Source organism: Tubulanus polymorphus, chromosome 2 (genome assembly GCF_964204645.1).
Source record: "Tubulanus polymorphus chromosome 2, tnTubPoly1.2, whole genome shotgun sequence".
In the NCBI taxonomy this organism is placed as follows: domain Eukaryota; kingdom Metazoa; phylum Nemertea; class Palaeonemertea; order Tubulaniformes; family Tubulanidae; genus Tubulanus; species Tubulanus polymorphus.
Window position 1 is genome coordinate 1,219,557 of NC_134026.1, and position 26,608 is coordinate 1,246,164.

At 36.6% G+C, this 26,608-nt stretch overlaps 1 protein-coding gene across 2 annotated transcripts; it reads right to left on the reverse strand.

Moving 5' to 3' along the window:
• Nucleotides 1-777: 777 nt before the first annotated feature.
• LOC141900431 (uncharacterized) lies at nt 778-26,449 on the reverse strand. Of its 2 annotated transcripts, XM_074787325.1 has the most exons (68): nt 26,368-26,449; nt 26,092-26,257; nt 25,806-25,899; nt 25,442-25,709; nt 25,176-25,369; nt 24,159-24,429; nt 23,847-24,071; nt 23,531-23,630; nt 22,724-22,866; nt 22,588-22,611; nt 22,384-22,495; nt 21,915-22,160; nt 21,719-21,837; nt 21,535-21,637; nt 21,035-21,177; nt 20,932-20,952; nt 20,533-20,638; nt 19,782-20,027; nt 19,555-19,673; nt 19,364-19,466; nt 19,148-19,281; nt 18,497-18,520; nt 18,289-18,403; nt 17,766-18,026; nt 17,568-17,677; nt 17,298-17,403; nt 17,092-17,219; nt 16,979-17,008; nt 16,778-16,892; nt 16,422-16,670; nt 16,207-16,325; nt 16,022-16,127; nt 15,796-15,929; nt 15,679-15,702; nt 15,461-15,569; nt 15,058-15,351; nt 14,714-14,832; nt 13,941-14,049; nt 13,677-13,831; nt 13,120-13,140; nt 12,920-13,031; nt 12,424-12,651; nt 12,217-12,344; nt 12,004-12,103; nt 11,704-11,849; nt 10,919-10,951; nt 10,731-10,833; nt 9,973-10,470; nt 9,327-9,460; nt 8,931-9,027; nt 8,329-8,574; nt 8,079-8,211; nt 7,827-7,990; nt 7,139-7,355; nt 6,936-7,015; nt 6,772-6,835; nt 6,429-6,677; nt 6,229-6,328; nt 5,686-5,791; nt 5,406-5,548; nt 4,735-4,976; nt 4,395-4,562; nt 4,124-4,304; nt 3,466-3,656; nt 2,846-3,061; nt 2,520-2,637; nt 2,010-2,148; nt 778-1,643 (listed from the first exon to the last, which is right to left on the reverse strand). In XM_074787325.1, exons 1-68 carry the CDS (start codon nt 26,411-26,413, stop codon nt 1,520-1,522), a joined length of 9,771 nt encoding a protein of 3,256 aa, XP_074643426.1. In that variant the 5' UTR covers nt 26,414-26,449; the 3' UTR covers nt 778-1,519. The 2 variants fall into 2 exon arrangements, with proteins under 2 accessions (XP_074643426.1, XP_074643428.1); XM_074787327.1 differs by lacking the exons at nt 21,915-22,160; nt 22,384-22,495; nt 22,588-22,611; ... (7 more) ...; nt 26,092-26,257; nt 26,368-26,449 and having other exon boundaries at nt 779-1,643; nt 21,535-21,663; nt 21,719-21,822.
• Between the last annotated feature and the right edge of the window lie 159 nt (nt 26,450-26,608).

Genomic DNA, 26,608 nt, shown 5'->3' on the forward strand with positions numbered 1-26,608 from the left:
TAACATCTTCCGACTTGCGCTTATTGAAGAAATGAGGTCCGCATTTCTAGGACAGGAAATATTTTTTTCTGACGGACGTGCCTGATCGTGCCGAGTCCAGGAGCCCGTTACCTGATCGTGCCGGGTCCAGGAACCCGTTACCTGATCATGGCGGGGACCAGGAGCCCGTTACCTGATCGTGCCGGGTCCAGGAGCCCGTTACCTGATCGTGCCGAGTCCAGGAGCCCGTTACCTGATCGTGCCGGGTCCAGGAGCCCGTTACATGATCTTGCCGGGTCCAGGAGCCCGTTACCTGATCGTGCCGGGTCCAGGAGCCCGTTACCTGATCGTGCCGGGTCCAGGAGCCCGTTACCTGATCGTGCCGGGTCCAGGAACCCGTTACCTGATCGTGCTGAGTCCAGGAACCCGTTACCTGATCATGGCGGGGACCAGGAGCCCGTTACTCGAAACGACTTCGCATTTCTTGAAAGTTTCCTCAAATCATTACGAAAAAAAGTAAGAATGAAATGTCGAGATGAGTCGGGAATAAAATGCTAAAAGAAAACTGAAAAATAAAGCCGTTCCGTAGGATATTGTATCTACTTGCAAGCTATCGCTCAGTAACATTTAAGTCGTAGATGATTTTTCCTACCTTTCCATAACTAAGAATGCGTTCAATAGTGCAGGCTCTCCGGAAACTCCGCTTATTTTTTCATTGCGAATTCGATCGTTTCAAAAACTTTTGAGCCAAAAGTTTTGATAAGGATAAGACGTTCAAAAAGATTTGTCTACAACATATTTTTTATTTGAAATAACAGTGCGAGGTTTGTATGAAGAAGCGAATTAAATAGAAGTATAATTTCAATAATTTAACCCTGTATAATGGTATCACAGTCGCAAACAAATGAATGTTTTTCAAAAATAGATAATAAACTGCAATGAGCGAAATTCTATGATTTAGTAATCAACAAAAATCCAAAATCATGTCGCATCTGCGAATTTGATATAACCAATGCACCTGCGCAATACTAGTAATAGTGGACATTATCACAATAAACATACGATAATATATACATATTTAGTAAAATCTTTAAAATTTAACATTCTTGAAAACTTTGATACAATTAGAATTTGATTTTACATATTTGAAAGTAACAAAAAGGTTAACGGGCGTGAGCCGATCCGATGGGTTATACTATATGATATGTGTTATAAAAATCATAATATATAAATATATAAAAACGTCATTAGCAAAGTTATATATGGATATTGTCTTCATAATTAAAAGGCCTATAGTAAACTATGATAAATAGATCATTATCGGAAACTGGAAACTCATGGTAACTGGATTTTTCAAGCCGAATAATATCTTCTATTATTGATGAACTTAAATTTGATATAATTCTAGCCTACTGTGTAACACTCGTGGGGATTCGAACCTGAAATGATCGGGAACTCGTGGTTACGTATTCGGTTCGAACTCTGTACGAAGGATTAATTGATAACTGTCCTAAGTGGCATAAATTACATCGATATCAATTTAATAGAGGGGGTCTTCGATAACGGCGGTTTTTTCGATAGGAAGAGGTGGTGGTGGCGGCGTTTCATTTCGAAGTTCCAGTGGTTCTACGTCGGAATATTTATCTTTGGTGGCAGCTTTCTTTCTATAAAGGTTATTGAGAAAAAAAAGGAATAGAATTTCAATCTAAGAACGAGCATCGATGACGGAGGCGTGATAAAACTACGCAATAAATCGCGAAAAAGATTTAAAACATCAAAACTATAAAGAATTTATTAAAAACTCGAATTTTCGGTTTTATCCTAAAAGCCATTCTCAAGAGTTAAATCTTTTTCGAACTTGTGATTGTGGGACTCATATTTCATCGATGACGGAAGATGAATCAGATGATATGAATACGTTACGACTAAATTACTAAATGAATTTCTAATGATCATTTTAACTTTTTACGTAGAATTAACAAAACATAACCTGCTATAAAATGAATTGTAAATCCCTGTATGTAACTTACGCCTTTACGTGTTTGTAGATGACAACTCCCAGAGCGCCCAAAACAATACAAACACAAACCACGACTATAATGATAATATCGGTCGTATCCAAAGTTGTTGGTCGTTTGATCTTGTTGTGTTTGAGGAGACACGCGTCAGCTGAAATGAACGAAGGAAATACTTAAATGTAGCGGATCGGAGCGCAAGCCAAGTCGGAATGGGCTTATTTTCAGTAATATCGTATTCTATACCATAATACATCCAATGAATACTCAATGTTTTCAAATTAAATCTCACAACCCACATGTAAAGCCAACGTATGGATTCTAGTCTCAATAAATTGTTTGATAATCTAATTAAGATCATCCTTGTATCGCCAAGTTTTGCCGTTACTCCCTCAGCGGGGAATTTTTGTTCTTACGTACTATTTCTTTTAGATAAACATTTCATTATTCCACAAAGCGATTTGAAAAAAATACAATTTATACAGATCAAAGTTTATGAGCGAATTGAGAAAGAATTTAACTTACTTTGGCGAAGCGTGTAACCGTACGGATTCTTTTTAGCGTCGCAGTAGAGACACGAGTCAGTGACTTTACTTTCTCCAGGTGCCATGCAGTCACCGGACGGTAAGTTACAAATACCAGCCTGTACGATATTAGATATACGATATCAGATATGTGATATACGATATTAGATTATAGATATACGATGAGAAGTTGCTTTTAGTTAATTGACGTGATATGCTTGTTAACAATCACGGAAATCAGTAAAACCTTACGGATGTATGAATCAAGATTTTGACTTGTTTTGTAAAATCGTAAAACCAACAGCCAATGGGTGCAGATGTTTATACCTTCTTCGTGCAAGTTGGAGTCTCTGCGTTACATTCGTGACAGTTCGGGTCAAAAACAAGATACAGCAAAGAATCACCGGGGTTTATCTTATTGTTGCTGAGAGACACAGAGTAACTATCGTTCTTGGTTGGAAGTACGCAGATGACTTGCGATTCGGTTACAAAGTTCGCTTTCGAGATAACTGGTGAGCCAACTGTTTCAGCTGAAGTAGTTATCTAAAACAAAAAGAATATTCTAGTTTTCATCTTTTATTTCGGCTAAAACTCTTTCAAGAAATAATTTAAAAAAATATAAATTCAGTCAAACTGATATTGTCACAATCTAATAACTGTATAGTTAAGGCAATTTAACAATAAATAGTCCAGTTCTGAATAATTGCAAAAAAAATTTTTGCCCCTCATGCGCAACATCTCGTAGAAAATAGTGTAAATAATTGTATGCATGTTTCTATGGACCTAGAGTGTGTATTGGATGAATTAACGAATAGATGAAAAATTATGTTTCCTAAGGTCTAGAAAGAGGATAGTCACAAGGCGTGCTAGAGCGAGCTGAAGAATATGTCTACAATATACGTGAGTGCGGCCTTCATAGTCTTTCCGTGAATTTGCTAGTTACTCACTTTCAAAAGCGTCACATGACACGAAAGATCATCCGAATTGAAAATATTTGACGCTGTTACCAGCGCTTCTCTGCAGTTAGTAACGCGAGGATTGCAGATTCCGTCTTGACCGATGTTCGTCGGAATTGGAGCTTCCGTCATGTTCACCGAGCAAGATTCGCCGTCCCAACCCGGGTAACAGGTACAATTTCCTGCAATGTCAATCAAACAGCTTTCAAAACACATTCCAAAATAGCCTAGGCCTTTTTTAATTAATCGGAGTACAGGTGTTTCAAAAGAGAAAATGGAAAGCGATTGGATTACAGGTGTTTTATAACAGTTGGGAACAGATAAAAGATAAGTACAGTTCTTGTATCATTCGAGTATTTCCACATAAAACATTGGAAGGACTGCGGAAAGAAATTTTTAAAAAGAGTGGAAATTGTGTCGAATTCGAATGATGGCAAAAACGGAGAAAAATTACTCTTTGCTAATCAATACATTGACAATTCTGACGGAAATATCGAAAAAAGAACACGACCAACGAGGGCCGAATATAATTAAAATTCATATGACGCTCTTGGTGGAATTCCAATTACCAAAATGAAACTATAATTACTGATTAAATGAAGGATAATGAATTCAGTCGCTAACACGCAGATACTGTAGATAATCTTACCTCCTTCGCACGCTCCTCTTAAGTTACATTGTCCAGGACAGCTGTTCGCAACCATGAATGTGACAATAGCCGCTCCAGCAGGAGTGTCTGCAAAATCTGGATCTGCGTCGATAGCATTCTGACACGAGGCTTTCATAGATTCGAGCGCACCTATTGCGCTTGCGTTCAAATCACCGCTAGCCTATGTGAAATGAAAAACCTTACGTAAATAAACAAGAAATGAATTGCTAGAAAGTTTACCTTATAAGGCGAAACTTGTTCAAATTCAAACCTGTATATCTTCGACACATTGCGTGAGCGTAGTCGACAAATCTAGATCATTGCTGGGAACGTTTGCTACTAACGCACATTTCGTGTACATTTCATTTTGAAACAAATAATCTCCGCAAGCTTCTTCCGCCAGTGCCTTCGTCCAAGGAGGTGTCCAGTCAGTGTCGTTCTGTGAAAGAGGTTTATTCATTCTTTTTAATTATTTGTATACAATAACCACGACGTATTATCTATTCATCCACCACTACCTCACCATTTTTACAAGATTAACTATAATATTCTCTGTAAAGATATCGTCATTATACGAAAAAACCTTAACCGAATCAGCGTGTTAGACTTACACTAATAGGATTGAAATTAGGATGTTCCTCCGGGAGATCAACTGGATCATCCTCTACAGCTCTTCTCCTTCGCTCACGTTGTTCAGTCTGAGCATCTCCTTCGTTATTGTTATTGTTATTGTTATTAGCATTAGGAGTTTCTTCTTCTTTAGGAACTTTCACTTGTTCTTCTTTTTTCTCTTCAAATCTGAGCTTCGTACTGGTTTTAAGGAACTCTTTAGTTTTGTCCTTCATGCCTCTTTCTGAATTATACGAAACAAAATGTTGTTTATGTAATAAGAAGCGTTGGTGGTAAAGTGTACAAAGAAAAAAAGAAATAAATTGCGGTTAAGCAAATGACCGAAGTTAGCAAGAGATTTGCAATATTTTCATAAAGTCCAATGAAAACTTGGGCCCTCTCGGTTGTGCTCTTCCAGAAGAAAAATTATCTTATTTATCTTCTGATTGTCGCGTTTTGAGAATTTCTGCCAAATATTCAGTCACTGCAACGGCGGAAAACGTCTATCGTGAAGAATTCTATCTTTTCCGTAAGAGTACAATCAAAAAGGGCCTTTGTCAAAACAACTGAACTAATATAAGCAAAAATATGCTTGTACGACTCAATGGATTTTGTTGCGCGATCCAGATACACCGTATGTGATCGGCTTGCGATTTGCTCCAATGATACTCACGAATAATGTAACATGTTTCGGTTGCTTTGTCATCGCCGCAAATAGCATCTTTTCCTTTCGCTACGAGGCAAAGTCGAGTCGGGGGTTTTTTCACTACTTTTACTTTTTTCGGGAAGTAGATCATCGTCTCGCGTACGGGAATTCTTCAATAAAAGGAATTTATACATAAAGACTATTCTTTCGAAATGTTGAGATTTTTAAATCTGTTCTTCAAATTAGAAGACAAAATAATACGTCATTTTCTCAGAATTCGTTGGCAATATATTATCTTTTTGCATACTTATATTCCTTGTGAAATCGTGATGGATAACGTGTTAACTTTATCACTGATCCATCTTTCATAATCAAATCATTGGCTTTATTCCCGTTAAACCAGCCGCAGAGTCCTGTAATGATATTGTCTATGTTGAAAATACTGTTAAAACTAAACACTGCATCATCTCTAACTCTGGTTTTCAGCTCGAGTTACGATCGAGCAAAATTCAATAATTTGTTAGTTTATCTTGACCTTAGTTTCTTTTTCTTTGGAATGTATCACTATTTACAGTTAGCTGGTCAGATTATAATTTTCAAATCCTTACAATTGGTTTTTTCGTGACAAAAGGACGTTCAGCAATTTTTTCAAAAATTTCCATATCTACGATAACATAGCGCGATCACAGTCTGAACAGATTGAAATAAAATTCCTCTAACTTGATGACAGCTTGTGCATAAATTCTGAGCCCGACGATACATGGTTTGAGGGGGTCAAAATATTTCATATTACAAAATATTTTCACATCCTTCGATCGAATTAGTTTTTAGCTTTAAAAGCGATACATACCACGAGTCTTTCTGAAATCGGAGGGAGCAGCTGAGACGTAAACCGACATAATCCACTTGGTTTTTTTCACTGTAACTGACGTCCCGCTTGGTAGAATTACCTAATATTACATCGATATGGAATAAATTTATCCGTTTAATTTGGTTGATTAAATCGGTTAACAATTTTATTCAATTTACTAATTCATCTATAATTCCCACCTGGAGTTTGTCGCGTCCATAATACAACTTCATCCCCGGTGCTAATTTATCTTCGATGAAAAACTTGTAATTAAACGGTCGACGTTTAGGCTTTCTGCATTTCTTTCTGCGACGATTTTTACCGAAACATTTACCACGTCTGGATGGCTTTAAGCACGCGTCCACAGTGAATATATTGCCGCGATGGCGGATTGAAACGGCACAGTTACAGCTAGCTCTTCTCGCGCACGGTTCGAGGAATGTTTGTACCTGACGTTGAATAAAGAATGAATTAACATGCTTTACATGAACAGTTATTTCGCTGATATTCTACGGATATTTCATCCATTTGTTCGATACTTACCTCAGAGTCACTCTCCGTATTTTCGTAAAGGAGGAACGCACCGATTTTGTAGTTATTGTAATAACTGATGATATGAAATGCAAGTGTATATTTCAAACACGTTTATTTACATCTTATTCTATGACAATTTACAAGATGCTTAAACCTAAAGACTTTTAACTTACGCTTTGTCAAACGTTGTGTAATGAGGATCACCAACTGCCTTACAGAACGGTCTTATTTTGTATTGCGATGACACAGATACCTGACAATTCAAAAAAAAGATTAGTGAATGCATTCGGCCAGTAAGTACCAGGCTAGAGGAGGCAGTGTGCTGATTGATGCGCTGGTTAAAACGCGCCTAACGGAATACAAAGACATTGATTACCTGAATTTTCTTCACTACCGTCTCTGAGTCGCGTACACCATTGAGGTAAACGGCATAACTAATCTCAATCATTCTATTCACAGGTTTGGATGGTCTCACTCCAATATTTCGGCTAGTTACACTGATTTCGTGCTCGCCTTTCCAATTTTCTTCTGTTATATCTTTCCCGTGAGAGCCGAATGCAAGCCAGTATATTCCCCTTTTATAACGTTTACAACTGTTACGAAACAAAAAGAACACGATCTAATGATGAATCTGAATGTAAATCATTAATCACATACGTTAGACATGGTGGCTGAATCGGGCATACTAAAAATGTTTTCTTTATATGCGGCTAGAAGAATGATGAAAATATTTTCACATTGGCCCATTTTTGGTTTTCTCGTCCGAAAATTCATTTCAAAACTTTAGATCTTCTCTCGCGTACATAAAAACTATTGAGTAGGCCCGAATCTATGAAATATATAAAAGAAATATATGACACTCGATCTAAAAAATTTTTAAATAAGTTTTACACTTTTTGTTTTAACGTGGTCTTTTCCTTTTAAAGCCACGTTAAAACTAGTTTTCCATTTTAACGTGGCTTCAAACGAAAGACTCGTTTTAACGTAGCGTTGAAACGCAAAGAGTCTAATGTATAGAAAAAAAAATGGTGGAGTTCGAGTGTGTTGTTTGTCGAATCGCTTACTAGTTGTACGAGCGTTTACTATCCGTGAGGATTTCACTGGCGATCACTCTGACGATACATGAGCTTTTTCCTTTACACGGAATAGATGGGGATTCTTGCACTTTGAATTTGAACGATTTCGTCTCACCCATATTCAACTCCAAACGAGCCACATTCACTACAACCTGGAAACAACGAATCCGAATACGAGATATAGTATCACCTACAGCGAAAACCACCATTGACTAGATATAAATCATTAGGAAAGATTACTTCAAATCGCTTTTCACACGACTTAGACATCAAACGTTCCATTGCCTCAAAACGTATTTTGATTTCCTTAGACGCATATGCTGGACAATCCTTTATGTTAACAGTCAAACAAGCTTTACTAGATTTCATTAATCTAAAAACAAAAGACTAAGTATGAGATATTAAGACAAAGTTGAGAATGTGATTGAGAAAGTTTGATAGAAACCAAACGATTCATTTCAGAATGAGTTCTAATTGAATAGATGCTTACGGACACAATGAAACGGCAGCTTCTTTTTTATTCTCTAACTTTTCTTCCAGTTCTCCGATACAGGTTTTAGCTGCCATCAATCGACAGGTTGAAGAAAGCCACGGCGCGTATTGAACGTGTGGACATTTTTCTTTTAGTTTATGACATTTGATGATTCCCAGAACCCCCCGGTCTATCATCGATTGGTATCCGCCTTTACAGGTCTTCATGTTTTCTCCAATACACGACACCATCTTTGCCATATCCCTGAAACATTCATTCATAAGATCGGGCGGATCTCAAGAAGTCTGAATGATACGGGGATAAACTTGAGGTTAATTGAAACGAATTAAGTTAATCCCGGGTTTAACGTCAATACAGGACTCAGTTCCACAGTTCCACAGAGTTAAAGTTAGTTCATTTTCAATGTTTTATTTAACCCAGGGTTAAATCTTAACTCAGAACTGTGGAACTGGACCCTGGTTTGTAAAACTGACCCATGATTCTGTAAAGTCAAAATTATGAAAAAAACTAATTTTGTTGGTACACGTTTCCTACTCGAAACAAATTTCGTTTCAGAGACTACCCCGAAAATATTCATTCGGCTGTAAACGGTTATTTACGTGCAGACGTCCTTGCCATCAACGAAATTTTTCGTAAGACCTTCACTGAACGTCTTTACGCAGGCTTTGGCTGTATAATAATCACATCCCTCTTTTTCTACAACGAAATATTGTTATCAACCTTCAGTTTGAAAAGAATATGGCTACATGTATGTGAAAGTCAACATCGCATGTGTATTTAGGGAAGCGTCCTGGGGATATGTATCTATAAATCTTTCGTCGGGTTAGCTAAGTCAAAATAAACTACATTCTATAACTTTCAAAGTTGTAAGTGATTTTCGAGGTTTATTCAGAATTATCTCAGAATGAACCCAGACATACTATTTTTCACAAGTATGTCCCCGCGACGCTTCCGTACAAATGGATTCACGTGGCTACGATAGCTGAAACACTTACTCGCTATGGTGGTTTTACAGTAATTATCCGCACATTTTTCCAGATGATGTAAAACCATTTTCTTTCGAGTTTCCTGATCGGCTGTGCATGCGGTCGCTTCATCATCTATACACTCTTTTTTCTCTTTCATTTTGCTAGAAAAAAAGGGAAAAACCGTAACGACGAAAGTATCTCGATGAGGTATTCGTAGCAGCAAAACGGTTTTTGAAATCAAATCTATTATACGACGTAAGAAAATGTATTGAATTGTCGAAAGTTGATTTCGTCGTCGGGGATCTTATACTACCGCGGAATATATTGGATTGTAAATACAAATAAGTAATTGTCTTGTTTCAGATCAAAGCAGATTATAGATGTGACATACATATGATGTCGACACCGCATAGTAAGAACTGGTAGTTTTGAAAATTCAGGTAGTTGATGTCTATTAATTTCATCAGTAACGTTCATCATCTCTGCAGTAATCGGCATATCGAATACTCTTATTAAGTACTGCCAGACCGAATGCAATCACTAATTTCTGACCATTGATATTGATTACATTGATAAGATGTGACCGTGCGGTGGAATCGGGAGATCTGATCCGAGGGATCACGGGTATATCGGTTATATGTGGTAAGATATCTGCGGTCATCTATTCACTTACTCGCAGAACGTTTCGTATCTCTGTGAGTAATACGCGTTAACACGAGCATACTCCAGTTCTATCAAACATTTCATCGGAGCCGACTGGGCGCATTTTTCTCCGGTCACAACTGGCGGGACCACCGTACATTTAGTTCCGACCTTCTCCTTGAACACGCTTTCCTGAATGCGCATCGCATTTTTCACGGAGACGTAAGCGATTTTAACACAACCGGCTAACTTGTTGACGACGCATTTTAGATTTTCATTGAACGACGAACAAACTGCGGTCATATCATCCTCAATAACGACATCAGTGGCGGTTTTAGTTAGTTCTTCCAGACATTGCTTGGCTTCGTCTATCTGACACGTATCTTCGTCAGCTTTCGGTGTGACATCTTCGCAAGCTTCTTTGTTGATAGCGTGTACGACATGCAAAGCTATGTATAAGATTCGTTGAGTGTACACAGAACACTTTTTACTTTCCGACACAACGTTCAACAGCATAGCCTTGTAATCACTGTGATAAAAAAAAACGAAAACCGCCATATATTCATTGAGGTAAATAAACAAATCAGTTACTCAATGAGGAAAGTACGGAAGAGCAATGCGGCCAACAACAATTTATTTTCAGTTTAAAAATTCGACTTTTCGAGTTAGTAAGTCGACTTTTTAAACTCGAAAAGTCGAATTTTTAAACTGAAAATAAAGTGTTGTTGGCCGCATTGCTCTTCCGTACTTTTCCGTAGGAAAGAACAACAAAAAACAAAATTCTTTTACCGGCAGAACTTTTTCTGAGTTTCCTCATTGTCTGCAGATGCTTTAAATGTACGACCAAAGTATTCCACGATTTTAGCTTTCAGCAACTCGAATTTACATTCGTCTAAAGTGATTGAACACATATTTTAAGCATATCAATGCATGAATAAATTTTTTCTGAATTTTTGGTAAATCATTTCAATACGCACCAGCTCCAGGTCCCATTTCGATTGTTTTCGCATCTGAAAATTTTCATATCAAAATGAAAAAAATGATGCAAACAAATCTCACAATAAAATAAATTAACGCAAAATAGTCAAACTAGGGGTCCAAGGACACCATGCCCACTTGGGAAGTGGTTTGAAATGCTCAACAAACATAAGTTTTTAATATTCAACACCCACTGGTGACCATACACGGAAATATCTCTGAAACTCACAACAATCATAGAACATGTCATGAGCTACAATTATGGAAAGAATTTGCTATTGATCGCCGTTACGAAATATGCACAGGAACTAATAGAAATGGTCATATTGTATAAGATTGAATATGACTTCCCCTTGATGGCAATAATGAAAATTGGGTGATCCCAATTCCATATGGCAGCACTATTAATAATCAAATATGAAGTTAAAACCAGTTGATATTTTCTTTGATAAAAACCTTTCCCCTGCGAATGGAGGAATGATGACACCAAGATGGCCATCGTTTGACGTGTATCATTTCCCTGTGATGTTTGAGTTGATGATATACAATGATGACGTCGATGTTACAAATTTCAAAGCTACCTCACAAGCCGATAAAGCTGAGCGACACCCGCCATGAACAATCCAATAGGGTTAGTCTTAGGAAACCAAGATCCGGACATAAAGCAAGATAAACAAACAAACAAACATACTGTCTTACTGAATTCAAACGTTCATGTCATCATCGGAGCTTTGAATATCATAGTATTCATTTCTTATAAGGATTCAGACCATAGTATACGAACCGTATTTCTGACATATCTCATTCTTCGTCGTCCCAATAGCTTCCAGAATTCGTTTCATGCGTACATATTTCACCTTGTTTGGACCGTTTTCACAGTACATTTTCAGTTTCGTCATACATTTTGTTGAATCCGTCGTCGCGAATTTTCTAATACAACCAAGAAATTACTTAAAACGTTTATTGCATTTTTGAAAAAAAAAGCTATTCGATAAGTTTCTTAATCAAAACTTCTGGACTCTATTCAACAACCTCGATAAAGATCTAAGGACACTATAGTCAGCAGGCAAGCACAGTGACTTACCGGCAGAGTTCAGAATTGTACTTTCCGGCAAATATCCCTTTCATGAATTTACTATAATAGTCTTTCGAACACTGTAATGTTTCAGTCGAATCGCATTTGACTGAAAGCAAAATAATTGAAGAACTTCATACATTCGGGAACTCTAAACTATGAGTCTCGAAACAGTGATTCTACGCTTGCTCGATGTTGAATACGAGGTTGAACCGTTTTTACCTTCAGGTTTCATGCACTGACGCAGGATGCCTTGGAATAGGCCGTTGAAGTAGTAATGAATGAACTGTTTTTCTCCGGGACAGTTATTCATTTGTTTTTTAACGCAATCTATCGCTTCAGTGAGTCGACTGTAACAAAATCCATCGAAAACATTAACATTTTCTATGTGAAAACCGATTAGCTCGATGATGCTATACTTTAAACAACCTGCATCGTGTTTCTTCGTCAACTTTTGTATCCAGCACCATTTTGGTACACACTGAATAAACTTTCTCATTTGTGCAATTTTCCTTTACTGGTGGCAGGTCATTACATATTTTAGACGCGACTAATGACTTTCTCTTTTTCGCCAACACACTTATGAAACGGAACTGTACCGCACCGCTACACTCTTTAATGTCCATCGTAATTTTTCTTTCAATATCGTAATATACTCTGCAAATATAAAAGGAAATTTATTTCTCTACTAAGGAAGGATTTTACTCCCAGTGGCGTGGAGGATACGCGAGCGAAATAATTTAAACGATTAAAGCCTCGTTTCAGACGTTGATAGAAAAGCGATATTCAAATTTGTTGGACTGTCTATGGGGAAGGATCTTTTTTAATAGGGGGTTAGTAGTAGCGGGGAACAAAATTCAGTATTTTTCATTAATTTTGTGTTTTACAGCGAAAACTTCCAATTGGTCTCTCAATGGGAACTCACTTGCAAATGCTTGATTTTATGATGGAGTCGTCGGTGACAGTTGCTTTCCAGAATAGTGAAAAGAATACTTTTAAGTACTTTTCAGCTTCCTTAAATCGGCACTCTTTACTCTCTGCAAGACAGTTAAGATTTTCATCTTATTTCAATTTTAACTTTTGCAATGAGTTATTGAGTCTTTTCTGATGAATAAAACAGCTTACCTTCTTCATCCGTGTCTGGAACTGGAATATAAACGGGCAAAAATGGATTAATCGAATTCATATGTATTGATTTTCAATAAACTACGGTGTTTTTTTATCATTGATCGGGATTATTTTTGGTATGTGTAACTGTGATGATGGCGAATCAAACTAATGTATTTAATGAACACATCAGATTGTATTTTCTGTTGCGCCCAGTCAGATTTCTGTAAAACCTATAGGTGGGGTGCATCGTACTAATCTACAGTGATGCAAGTGTGTCATTCCGTACAAACGCGTGATAAAAATAACTGTATGCATGAGAAAAACCTGAATTCCCGATCGAAAATGATGATTTCGAACATTTTGATCAAGAAATTACATTTTTCTGTTTTATTTCATAGCGGCAGCGTTCTATTGTTAAAGAATACAGATGTTAAATCAAATATAAACTTACTCATTCCTGAAAATATTGTTTAGATCATGATTCGGTGAATGAAGATATTTAAGATAGTACGCGAGGAGAGAAGTTGAAATCGATGAACAAAAACGATTTTGAATAGCGAACTTTCACTTACTATCGTCGTTACATATAGAGTTATCCCCCACGAGTTGACCCTTAATGGCCGTAAAACGATTTGCAATCTCAGCTGGTTTCTGCGAACACTTGAACGAATCTTCGCCAACTTTTCCAAAGCATTTCTCTATTTTCTTAACCAATTTATATGACTCCCTAAATTTCAATACACAAACGTATTTTTCTTCAAATATTTTTTTCTAAAGAAAACATGGTTGAATATGATACACATGTATATAGTAGTCGGTGGTTATCGAATACTTACGAGCAAATATGTTTAATGCGGTAACCTCCTTTCATCATAGCGTCGAGAATTTTGTCACCAACTTCCGTTATACACTTGTAGTTTTTACTTTCGTAACAAATTGATTTATCTAAAAATGAAAATTTTCTTTCAAAATTTTTGTTCATTTAAAACAGATATCGTGAAAAACTATGACATTCAGAATACGTAAGTTTTAGTTTGTTTGTGTAAAGCGTCTGAACATCCTTTTGGATATACAGCCTCTGTGGCTCTGCTCAGGCTTCGGTCTCCTGATTGTCACTAACCTATTTTGTTATTATCAATTTTGTAAATATTGATGGGGACAAATAAAATATATACTATTAGATTTGTACCTTGAAATGACGTCTTGATCGCCAATAGGATTTATCTTCGTTTTTTACGGTTAAATGCATCGAGATATTACGCACAAAACGTTGTTCATTTCTCAGTATTGATAAAAAAAAGTTGGACTGGGTAAGATTTTGACAGAGAAATATTGCGGAACTTTTGCAGATTCGAAGACGAAACGTGGTCATTTACGTTATTGCATTCAGCACCTTAGATTGGCGAGGTGTGACGACGCTAATGCTCGATGAAAAAGTCTCCATGACAAATAACTCGTAGCTTAAAAATTACAATCATAAATAGATCTAACCATCCATCGGAGTAACGGGCCACCATAACAAGGTACCGTCGATAGCAGTCGATGCCAACCGCTATTTATGTAACTACGTAAAACGCCGTTGTTTTTATACAATCGAAATGCCGCTTACCGCATTGTTTTGAGTATTTATACGTGGAAGCAACGACCTTCTTTTCTAGATACAATCGTTTTTCACGATCACAACCAGCAACCCTTTCGTTAACGCACAATTTCAACTTGGTAAACTTCCTGAAATTGATGCATTATGAAATGGTAATTGTGTTTCGAGAAATATTTGTGTTCGAATGAATTAAAGTCTCTCATTAATTCATTAATTTATTGTCCATATGTTAGAGGTAAAGCCCAACGCACACGACGCAGGGAAACATAAAAACACAGAAACAAGCAAATAAACTTGTTTGATCCCGAAACGAAGCATTTCTAGTGGATTCACACGGGAATCAAAGTACTCACTCCTGGCGCGAATCCGTACAAATCTTGTTATTCCCGGTTTCAGCTTCTTTTAGATTCATGGTAAAGTCCTTTATACAGGTAGAAGCGCCCTCGTGATTACAACTTGGTTTCGGCGGTGGTGGAACCAAGTCATCATCTTCTTCCTCCCGTCCCTCGATTTGGTAGTCGACCGCGCACTCGAATTTGCTGGTTATATTTATCAGGGTGGATAAGTATTTATAAATCTTCATGAGAAGTCCGGAACTGCACGACAGAATCATTTTTTCAATTTCCATTCGATCCTTGTTGAATTGACTGCGGATTAAAGATAAATACATATATATTATATCAAGTTTACGCAGAATGATATGAAGCCGTAGAGTAAAGAGAATAGAATCATTCGAAATTAAATTCGGCTACACACATGCAGGTCTTTTGACGGAAAAACTTATCCATGACCACCGCCTTCCTTATTGTCTTAGAGATGTGTTTTATTTTCTTAAAAGCCGTCTCAGCTTTGCATTCAGGCGCTTCTGTTGAATTGAAAACACAAGATCGATAGGAACACCCAAAAAATCTACTCAACACAAATCGATTTGATACGCAGTGCGACAGAAAAGATTCAAAAGTTAATTGTCTAACCTTTATCGGGAAGTATAATTGTTGCTGAAAATAAACACGAATAAAAATATCAGCGATACAAAGAAAAAAACCAAAATTGAGTACATCATCGAAATGGATACAGTGAGTATAGCTTACGAGTTTCTACGCAAGAGTTTTTCAGCAAGGTCTGCATTACGGTGACTACAGTACTATATCTTGTCTTCGTTGTTTTATCGCACGAAGTCTCCAAAGTAGTCAAGCATTTTGTGACTTCAGTTTTTCTAGCATCACTGTTGGAAAAGTATCAATGCGATTTCAAACGTTTGAATACGTGCACGTGTTATTTTCGGAAAATGTAAGAAAGACGTTAATTTGATCTTACCTACAAACGTCATTACTGCTGGTGCTATTTTGCGTATTTAGGTAGATAAATCCGTCTTGAATGTACGTTTCCAAACACTTTGCCTCCTTCGATTGGAGACATTTCACTGAAAAAAACCCAGATTAATTGCATCATATCCGAACACTGGTAACTATTATTATGAGTATAATTAGTATAGATCTTACAGGATTTTGCTTCGCAGTAAGTTTGAGTAAAATCTGTTTTGGCCGTTTCGATGACGTAAGATGCAGTTGGACAACATTTGCCGGTGAGAGTATCGCACAGGGTTGCATTTTGAAGAGTTCTGTGAAATCAAAATTAGAATGGAGATCAAGTAGTGAATATCTCACACCACAGAAATCGATTTTATTGTTCTATAGTTTTCGTATTAAAAACTCACGCGCAAGCAGTCTGTAAAGTGCCGTTCATTAACGAATCTTTTAAATTTTCTTTTTCCTTCATCAGACAACTGCCAACTTTCAAAATGGTACATTCTTTATCCGATTTGATTATTGTACCGCTCTCACAACTGGCAGAAAACGAAGTCTTGAGGTAATACAACATATATGCTATGTCGTGTTGAAACTTGCCACTGCAATTTGCGTCAATCGCCAACTTCTTCGTGGAAACAAATGTCGAAGAGTATTCCCTAAAACATCGGGTTTTGGATGATAGTGTTATGGAAGCGGAAGTGACATAATGAACAATATCGCAGCTAAACAAATATTGATCGCGTGCATGTGTTTAACAACTTACTTGCAAAAGGTTGCGGTGATTTTCTTTCCCCACGACAAATAAGGTATGATCGACGACGATAGTTTTATCAGATTGAATGCGATAGACACCAAACTCGCTTTACATGCCATTGGTTCTATAAAGTTGTAATACATGCAGTCAGCAGTTTCACTAGAAATCTCATATTTACCTATTTCTTTTACAATTCTACACTTAACGCACCTTTACTGTATGTATCGAGGAACTGTCCGCCTGAAAATTGATAGGTTTATCAATTACGGAAGAAATTATCTCTGATAGCAATGAGTCTATATGGATATAACTGAGATTCGTACCTTTGCATATGCTCTTTAAGAAATCTTCATAACGCGTGAAAGCACGGTTGATGCTATCAAAAGTACTCTGATCACACGTGTTCCGAACTTTCAGTAAACACTTATGGTAGCGCCGGTCTTTTAGGATTCTGTCAAAGTGTAATTGTAATTCAATAAACCAGGAACGAGGTGACCAAAGATGAAACATAACAAGTTGTTACACTTACTTGCAGGCTTTTTTAGATCTCAATGCCAATAAGTGAGTGGATGTATGTTTTAAATAGTTCGATAAACAGCGAGTTGCATCTGAGGAATAGCATTTCTTATCCGGTTCTGTGAATGTAGCATCAGAAAGGTATTCTTATGTTACGGATTTGTCACAAACTGATTATACACATATTAATCATAGATGTATCGAAGGAATAAAAGGATGAATAAGAAGGATTGAAGTGGAACCCAGAAAGTGATTCATAAAATCAAATTTAATCATTATTTACCTGTACATCTGTACTTGATGGCAGAAATTGCATACTGGAAAAAGCGTTTCTTGCCATATGGACATTCCTGTACTGCGTCTGTGATACACTTGGATTTTTCAGTGATCTTTCTAGAAAATGTGTCCACGTACATACAATATAAACGATGAAAAAGTAGAAAAATCAGTCAGAAATATCTCACTGATAAGAACTACTTACTTTTCAATGTGTTTGCAAATGTCTTTTCCACGTTTTTTACCCTTTCCTTTGTGTTTTATTTCCTTGGATAGTTCTTTCATGCATTTCTTCGCCTTATCGAGTTCTTTCTTCCCGCATTTTGGTTTCTCCTCAGTATCAGGGCACTCCATTGCTTTTGCCATCATCTCAGACGGGTACATTGAACGTAGTACCGTGAATTTCAAGAAATCGCTGCATTTCTTCGCTTTCCCTTCGAAACAGCTCTTGCCATTTTTGTAAGCACTGTAAGAAATCCAACAACATATTTCTAAATCGCATTACTCTTGTTTATGAAAAAGTAAATAACCACGTCTTAGTGGCTTTGTGAGTGATCGCGACGATTGGTACTATTGGTATTCATGGGCTAAATCTTGGCCGGTCGGTAATCGTGCAATAATGTAATTATTACCGTGATTGTTTTGTAACCGAGATGCACAACAAGTTAGTTATAATAATGAATATCGGATTTATTTCGAATCTCATAGAATATCACGTATCTTTTTACCTGCAAACGAATAACTTAGACACTGCCTTGTCCTTGAATGCCATACCAAAAAGCATCGTTTCCATTGCATGTTTTGCGCAATACTTTAGTTCATCGGATTGGCATTCGACATTTTCTGAAATGATAGCGCACTCAATCGAGTGATCCTTATTGAACGAAGGCTTTATTTCAGATCCGTGAAGATGTGTTAACGTATTATGTCACTTACCGTAAACTTTTCCGAAATCATAAACTGAAAAATAAATTAAACAACAAAATAAGAATAATTGAATCTATATTCATTATAACCATTGAAGAAATACTATTCCGTATTGCGACGATATAGAATACTGGCACACGATATAGAATACTGGCACACGATATAGAATACTGGCACACTGATATAGAATACTGGCACACGATATAGAATACTGGCACACGATATAGAATACTGGCACACGATATAGAATACTGGCACACTGATATAGAATACTGGCACACGATATAGAATACTGGCACACGATATAGAATACTGGCACACGATATAGAATACTGGCACACTGATATAAAATACTAGCACACGATATAGAATACTGGCACACGATATAGAATACTGGCACACGATATAGAATACTGGCACACGATATAGAATACTGGCACACTGATATAGAATACTGGCACACGATATAGAATACTGGCACACGATATAGAATACTGGCACACTATATAGAATACTGGCACACTGATATAACGTATCGGTTATAATGATAAGGAAACGTCGAATTAATGAATAATTAGCTGAAAGAAACTTTTTGGAATTCATCGGGATTCTCTATTTATCTATATTGATTGATGTGGCGCGATTTCAGTCACATCTCACCTTCGTCTTTACAGATCATATCACTGAGCTTAGTCAATGCTTCCAACGACTTTGAGTATCTTTTCGTCACTTCGGCGTCACATTTTTTCTCGTACTTTTTGAAACATTTTTCTACCTCGTGTTTTTGTTTCTTCCTGTAATTGGAATAATTTTAGACGTGGATCATTTTTTCGAGATTCCGAATTGGTTCTCTACGCACGGAGGAGATTTACGAACCTGCATAACGTGCTTTCCTTTCCTGTGTTGTATACCAGTGCCTCGAACGCGTTATAGGAAAATCTTTCAAGACACCGTATCGGAGTCGATTCTGTGCATTCAGCTGAATATGAACGTACGAATAGGTATTATAATCGTTCTAAAAGAGCGGCTTTGAAAAGAAATGATTCTCAGCATCCTTCAAGTCTTACCGACATCATCCTCACACATCGGTTCTAGAAGCTTATAGGCGTTATCCAGAATGTTTTTTCCAATAGGTGAACAGTCACTTCTTATACTCGATACGCATCCAGTTTTCCCAAAAATTTTCCTGTAAATAGAAAAAGTTTTAACTCACTGCCACAAAATAATGAAACCTATGTAATTTCTTAGTAAAATTCTTGTAATGAAGATTTTCGTTAAATCTGATTTTACTTACAAACACATGTTAGATAAAGTCATGTGTCCCATTGTGAAGGCGTATACGTGTTCATTCATTTCGAAGATACATCGATCAAATTCATCCTTTGAACACTTCGCTTTTGGCGTTGGAATGTTCGAGCACAATTTCATGTCTAACAAAGTCCGATCTATGGTGTTTAGCATATAGTCGAAACGTAGAAATGTGTTATAACTACAGCTTTCGAGGTTTGTTTTTATGCAACTTTTCGATGTAGTGAGAACCCTTGAAAATCAAAGAATACATATTAAATTCAATTTTTAGATTTTACTTTAATTTTTCTATTTGCACAGTATCTATTGTCTTTATGTTAATATCAGATGAAGACAAACGGGTAATTCCTTAATGAAATTTGGCCAACAACTCATAGGTTTTTGGTACCATACACTTTTTGTTGATTTATTTCATGTGTAGGTTGCCAATATGTAATAGCTGTCTCCCAGGTTAATAAAATGCAAAAGTGTTTTTATTACATTTCTCTTTTTTCTTTTTTTCACTTTTCCCTTTTGATGGACCTGTTTTATATAAACTATATTCCTTAGTTTCTACAGACCCCTCCAAGTCTAATTAATTTACTGTATTTTGTATTATGCTTTTGTACACTATGCTGTAAATTATATTTGAAAATAAAACGTTCATTCATTCATTCATTCATTCATTCATTCATTCATTCATTCATTCAAAAAAATTTCAAAAAAATGAAATATACGCGCATTTGAGGAGCTCTTACGTGCAGAATTCGTTATTTGCAGGGGATCCAATTCCTATTATGGACCCATCGACTATCTTCGTCAAACATTTCGTAGCCTCAGCCGCCTTGCATTCATCGGCTTTACCTGAGGAAAATTCCACAATTGATGACAAGAAATTTATCAGTCTACCCTTGTAATGAATTAGAAGTTCATACATCGATTGTTTCTGTTCTCTAATTCTCGTTCAACCTTGCGTGTTGAATGTTAGAAAACAACCAAAACGTTTCAATCCCAATCAACTCTCTAAATCTCAACACTTCGATTGTGGGACTTCGCTTTCATTATATTTCTAACGGTTAGTGTCTAAGGGAACAGTTTGGTTAGTACCGATAATAATTTGGAGTGCTCGATTTTTCTAAATGAATATTCATGCTTACCTCCAACCTCGGGCGAATCTCCTAAAATAGATGCAAAGAAATGTTACTTTCAATCGAACACGTATTTTTGCATAAACATCTAATTCCTAAGGGCTTGCGTTACCTTTTACACAAGCTGCCATGAGATAACCAACCATGTTATAAACCAGTTTGTAGATATTGTTGTAGATAGGGATGTCAGGTGATGCTTTGCAATGTTCATTTACATTTTCTAGAAGAGTTTGGACACCTCCTGTGTAGATATCTCTGAAAATGTGAAATATAAATAAGAGAAGAATATGTTTAACAGTCGTTTTAACGCATTAAACCTTTTCAGCCTTCAGGCTTGTAATAATATTGCTTGTCACATCATATTAATGTTAAATATTGTATAAATTATATAACGTGCATGTTACACGTATGTCACTACGTGCTATATTTGTAAACTGCGGGCTGGTTGCATAGTCATGGCTTAGACTTAAGACCAGTCTTAGACCAACTTAGTTCTATAGCCAATCTAACAACTTGAGACCAGTCATAAGATTTAAGACCACTTTTGGACTTAAGTCACGACTGTGCAACTGGCCCCAACGTAGATAAAGTTCAAATTCAACAGATTCTTACTCGCAAACTTCGTTTCGATTTCCAATGGCCCATTTTTCCAGTGTGTCCACCATATTGTTTTTCAATTCGACAGCTGCCCCGGATCCCAAGCATGTTGGATTGACTGCAAATAATATAATCGAATAAAACCTAAAATCGTTACCAAATCTATCGCAAATCATATATATGACGATGCCGAACATACCGCATTGATTTTCATAATGGTACGTAACCATCTTTAGTTTTGCTTCGAGGACGGTAGTGTATATGTCATCGCATCCTGTCAGTTTTTCCTTTACACACTTTGTCATTTCTGTAACTAATCTGTCGTATACAAAGAAAAACGCCATTTAGTACACGAATAATTGTTATTCGTTCGGATGCATTTATCGTTATCTTACCCCTTAAGTTTGCATATATTATTCTTTTCCTTCATATATTTAGCAAACTCTTCATTGAGGTTTGAAATGCATTTAGCTGCTTCATTAGCCTTGCAAAACGGAAGCGGCTCCTTGAAATTTGTGCATTGAAGTTTGTCTAATATTCTCATTTTTAATGTTGAGTATCCAGCAAGGACTGAGTATTGACCGGGGCCGGAACAGTTAACGATGTGACCAGTCGCACACGAGAAAGCTTCCTTATACAGACTGTTAAAGCGAAAATAAAGTTAGTTAGATAAACATGTCTACGGATCATCCGAGATTCTTCATCGAGTTATCTAAATCGGAATAAACAAGTATTCTACGTTTAAAGTGAGGTTAATTCCGAGTCACATACTCGGTATTAACCTAATTTTTACACAAATGTCGCCAGGACGCTTTACTTAATTTCGAAGATAAACGAAAACTAGTGAAGAGACATCAATCATACCTGCAAGCGCGATTTATCGTGTCACGCGTACCAACGATAGCACTGCCAATAATATTCAATAATTTCATTGAACACTCCTTGGCTTCTTTAATGCGGCACATCGGGTCATTCTCTGAAAAAAATACTCCAATTTGTTATTATCTTTTTTAATAGATCGGTTTAGTGTGAGATTGATTCTAATCGTCATTGATTCAAATTACATACCGGCCACGTTTGGAAGGCTTTCATCTAAAACAAATTAAAAAACAAGATACAATTGTTGATGACTATTACATATCTAACATTCGATGAATGAAAAACTAATTGGTCATTGCATAATAATGAAATTGCTAATACGCACATTTATCTAAGTTTTCACAGTGAGGTTTCCATGCGCTTTGAATTCCTGTCATTATATCACGTAGTGATTTCTTATTGTCATCCGTGCAATTGTTCGTCGTAAAGTTCCCGCATTCATCAACCTTAGTATCATTTACCACCAGGCTGAAAAATTGCATCAATTCGAGTTTTGTTTAAACTTTTTGTAAAGCTGTGTGTAAAGCTGATTCTGGTCATACGTAAAAAAATCATAAATATGCAAATGAAGGTGACAAAATAATATAACAAAAATAACGCGACAAAACAAAATAAGAAATGTGCGTATTCATGATTTTTTCACGTATGGCCTGATTCGGCCCCCATTCGAGGCTAAATATAATTGTGAGTATTTCAACTTATTCAAAGCATTCGATTTCATTTTTTCGAATTGATTTTTCTGCCTTTTGAAAAAATTATTTTTCTTGTCCCTTAGACACTTCCTTTATACCCCGGGGCCAGTTTTATAGACTGGTATTAACTTTAACCCGGGGTTAACTTGACTGAAAATTAATTGAGTTAGCCCCCGGGTTAAAGTTGATACAAGTCTATAAAACCGGCCCCAGGGCCCAGTTTCACAAAAAAAGATTAAATTCGTTAAATCGATTTAAATCCTTAAATCGATTTAACTTTTTGAGTTAAATTTCAAACCAAAATAGGTTAAATCTTAAATCGATTTAGAAGTGAGTTGAATTTAACCCATCGCAGGAGGAGGATTAAATATCCTTAAATCGATTTAAGAATTTAAATCGATTTTAGATCTTTTTTGTAAAACCGGGCCCAGCTTACTTACGTGCAAAACGTATTCGTTTTCTCTGGCGAATAAAGCGCCTCAAACGAATCCCTGATAAATTTGATAATACAAACGCTTCCAGGGCCAGCTTCGCACTTTCCTGTAAAGAGAATTTCTTCACTGCAACTGCGCACGACGTGCCTTTAAGTTTAAATTATATGTCTTTGCACATATCATGTGCGGATTTAGTAATCAGAACCCAGTTCCACAGTTGTGATTTAGAGTTAACTCTGAGTTAAAGTTAGTTCATTTTCAATGTTTTAACCCAGGGTCAAATCTTAACTCAGAACTGTGGAACTGGACCCTGGCTACTTACCTTTTTTGAAATAGTAATAACCAGTTCTTTTCGTTAGTAGTTGATTACTAGGGCAACTGGACTCGAAGAACCTGCAAAACTTTGTTGACTTATAATCGAAAGCTTTACACTTAGGCTCATCATCGCACGCTTTTTTGCACTCAAATGCGTCCTTTCCGTTCTGGTCTGGTAATTTTGCTGAAGCTCCACACTCTGTATTGTGCATGTATTCATACCAAGGCCATTCTGTAACAGAATATTCACCTTTTTAAAAACTGATTCGACGTTTAAAAAACCTTCTTTTTCTCTTGTAATATCGCATACAAATCTTACTTGGAATCATGCATGTGTTGTTGGACCAGGGTATCGAATCTACGTAGTCACAGTCAGTCTCCTGTTTTACAAACGTTGCACTTGCACTAGTGAGATTAAACGTCGGACAATTAGCAGTAATATCTATATCTGCTAAAGAAGACCATTTCTTATCGACATTTAGGTTAACCATCATTCCTTTAAACTTTTCAACGGCATTCTGGATCACTTGGAAGTCTGCATAGGCACTCTCTAACCAAAACTCCAACTTAATCGTGTACGTCAACGTTGTCTGAGAAACAAATAAACAAACAGAAATTCATGTTGAATTCCTTTGCACCTCATCTCTCATTCGTGCCGGAATCGAATTCGGGGGTTCGATCAAAAAAGGGTTGTGTAACTGAATTATCGAGTTAACACACTGACAGTGTCATCTGCCTTAATTCAAAAGAGTGAACCGCCCATAGTTAGATTATCAATTCTAAGAATGCAGGTCGTCTCCGATCAGTTTGTATCGTGTTCCATACAGTTGCATATTTTATTACGTTACATTTTGAAGGAAATGTTACAAATCATGTGCGGAGTACTTCGAATCCGAAGCGCAATTCTTAATGGCAGCTCAACTTGTTCGAGCATCTGAACCATTGGGTTTACAACAACATTTCAATACTTTGAAAGTTAGCGATAAATGTAACTATCTACTTTTTGGTGAAAAGGATTTCTCATTTGATACAAACAATACTGTTTTACTGACAATTGCAAAATTTATATTAAAAAGTCATAAATTGTAGTATCAATTTCTAGCACCGTCATTATATGATTTGTATGTTCATTTTCACTTTTGGACGCGCTGAAGCTTCCAACAAAACTTAGAATCTGCAGCGCATCCAGCGGTTAACATATCCGTTATTATTATGTCATATTCAAACTCACTGTAATGTCACCTTATGACGAAAGTGAGTTTTATCTAAATTTTGTATATACAACTTAATGTAAATAAGATTCAAATGTTTAAAAAAAGCTCGATTCGTTACTCACCGAATTTTTTTTGTAATCGTATTTGCTTGGAAAAACTTGGATCGGTAATATTGCAGAGCTCACAGTTCCACGGATGTTATTTATGTTATTACGAAGCTTTCCAAAATATGAAGTTAAATTGCAAGCATCCGGTAGGTTGACTTTTTCTTTTACATAGGTAAGCGCCATCGTCTGGATTATCATTTTGGGGACAACTGTCAAAGAAATACAAATGTTATATCTTTCAAAGGGTTATAGATATTTTGGATTAGGTTTCGGTGACTTACTGCGCATGTTATCGGTGAGTTTCTCGATTGCGCATCTATTTGTGTTGAGATCCAACTCAAAACCACTAGCGCATTGATATGACGCCGAAAATGAGTAAGATTGTGAGTCAAGCATCCAATTGTTACAACTCGAAAGATTTGCGGTCTGGATCTTTTCTACAACTCCAATAAGAGATTTATCGGTCAGAAAGGTTTGTGATGTGTATATCGATGAACAGTTTTCCCAGACGCTTACGTCCATCACGACATACAAACGCAAAGATGACATCTAAAAAATAAACACGAAAATATCATAATATGACAGATCAAAAGAGAAAACGATTATGATTCTCTTTAAAAGAGCTTAATTGTGTATCAAACGTACAAATTTGTACGAGTTTGTTTTACTCAATTTCGCTGTGATCGTCTGATCTTTGAGGTTTTGGATACAGCTATCTGTGTTGTTCGCCACTTCCTCCCTATAATCAAAATACAAGTGGCGAAGATGAACGAAAACTCACTATATAATTCAGCTGTGCAGATAAATGTGACATCATTCGCAGAGTTAAGCATAAAAAGTTACAAGATTAAATGATTAAAGATTTGTTCGAAAATATTTAACTAAAAGAGATTCTCTTTCCATCTTGAATATCACTCTTATACAAACTTACTTGAATGCTGTTGCCAGATTTTCTTTCGCCCAGACATCTGTCTGATCAGTACACGTGGACGGAACCACCGTGTGGGGGTATTTTGGATGATTTATGTAAGCGTATAGCATCAACTTTACTTCGGTTACCGGCGGAGTGCTTTCGACTGTTGCACACGTCACCTGACCTACAGAAATGAAGCGGACAGTTTTCTTACAATCACCGCCATTCTTTCCGTCTAATAAATTCAAATGATCTAAGTACATAAATAAAAATGATGATTTTAGGTATACCCACCAATGAGGATGGTCAGAAACACCAGTATCAGGTGTCCATTCGTCATCGTGGAGTTCGTAGCTGTTGCTCTTCACAGCTCAACGAACGAAAGCAAGACTCAGGGCTTGGAGATTATATAAATATCAAACAACACAAGTAAACTTGTTCCAAATAGCAAAATCTGGAATTTGTTTTCTATGAATTCAGACAAAGGGTCTTAACCGGTTTTCGAGAATCAATTTTGCCGATGTGACGTCTGTTA

Bases quoted from the DNA above. Each gene is read 5' to 3' on its own strand.
- LOC141900431 (XM_074787325.1), bottom strand. From the start codon at position 26,413: ATGACGAATGGACACCTGATACTGGTGTTTCTGACCATCCTCATTG. The intron at 25,900-26,091 runs GTAAGTTTGTAT...TTTTGATTATAG, and splicing joins AATCTGGCAACAGCATTCAA to GGAGGAAGTGGCGAACAACA. The intron at 16,671-16,777 runs GTAAGTTGTTAA...CCGATGTTTTAG, and splicing joins ATCACCGCAACCTTTTGCAA to GGAATACTCTTCGACATTTG.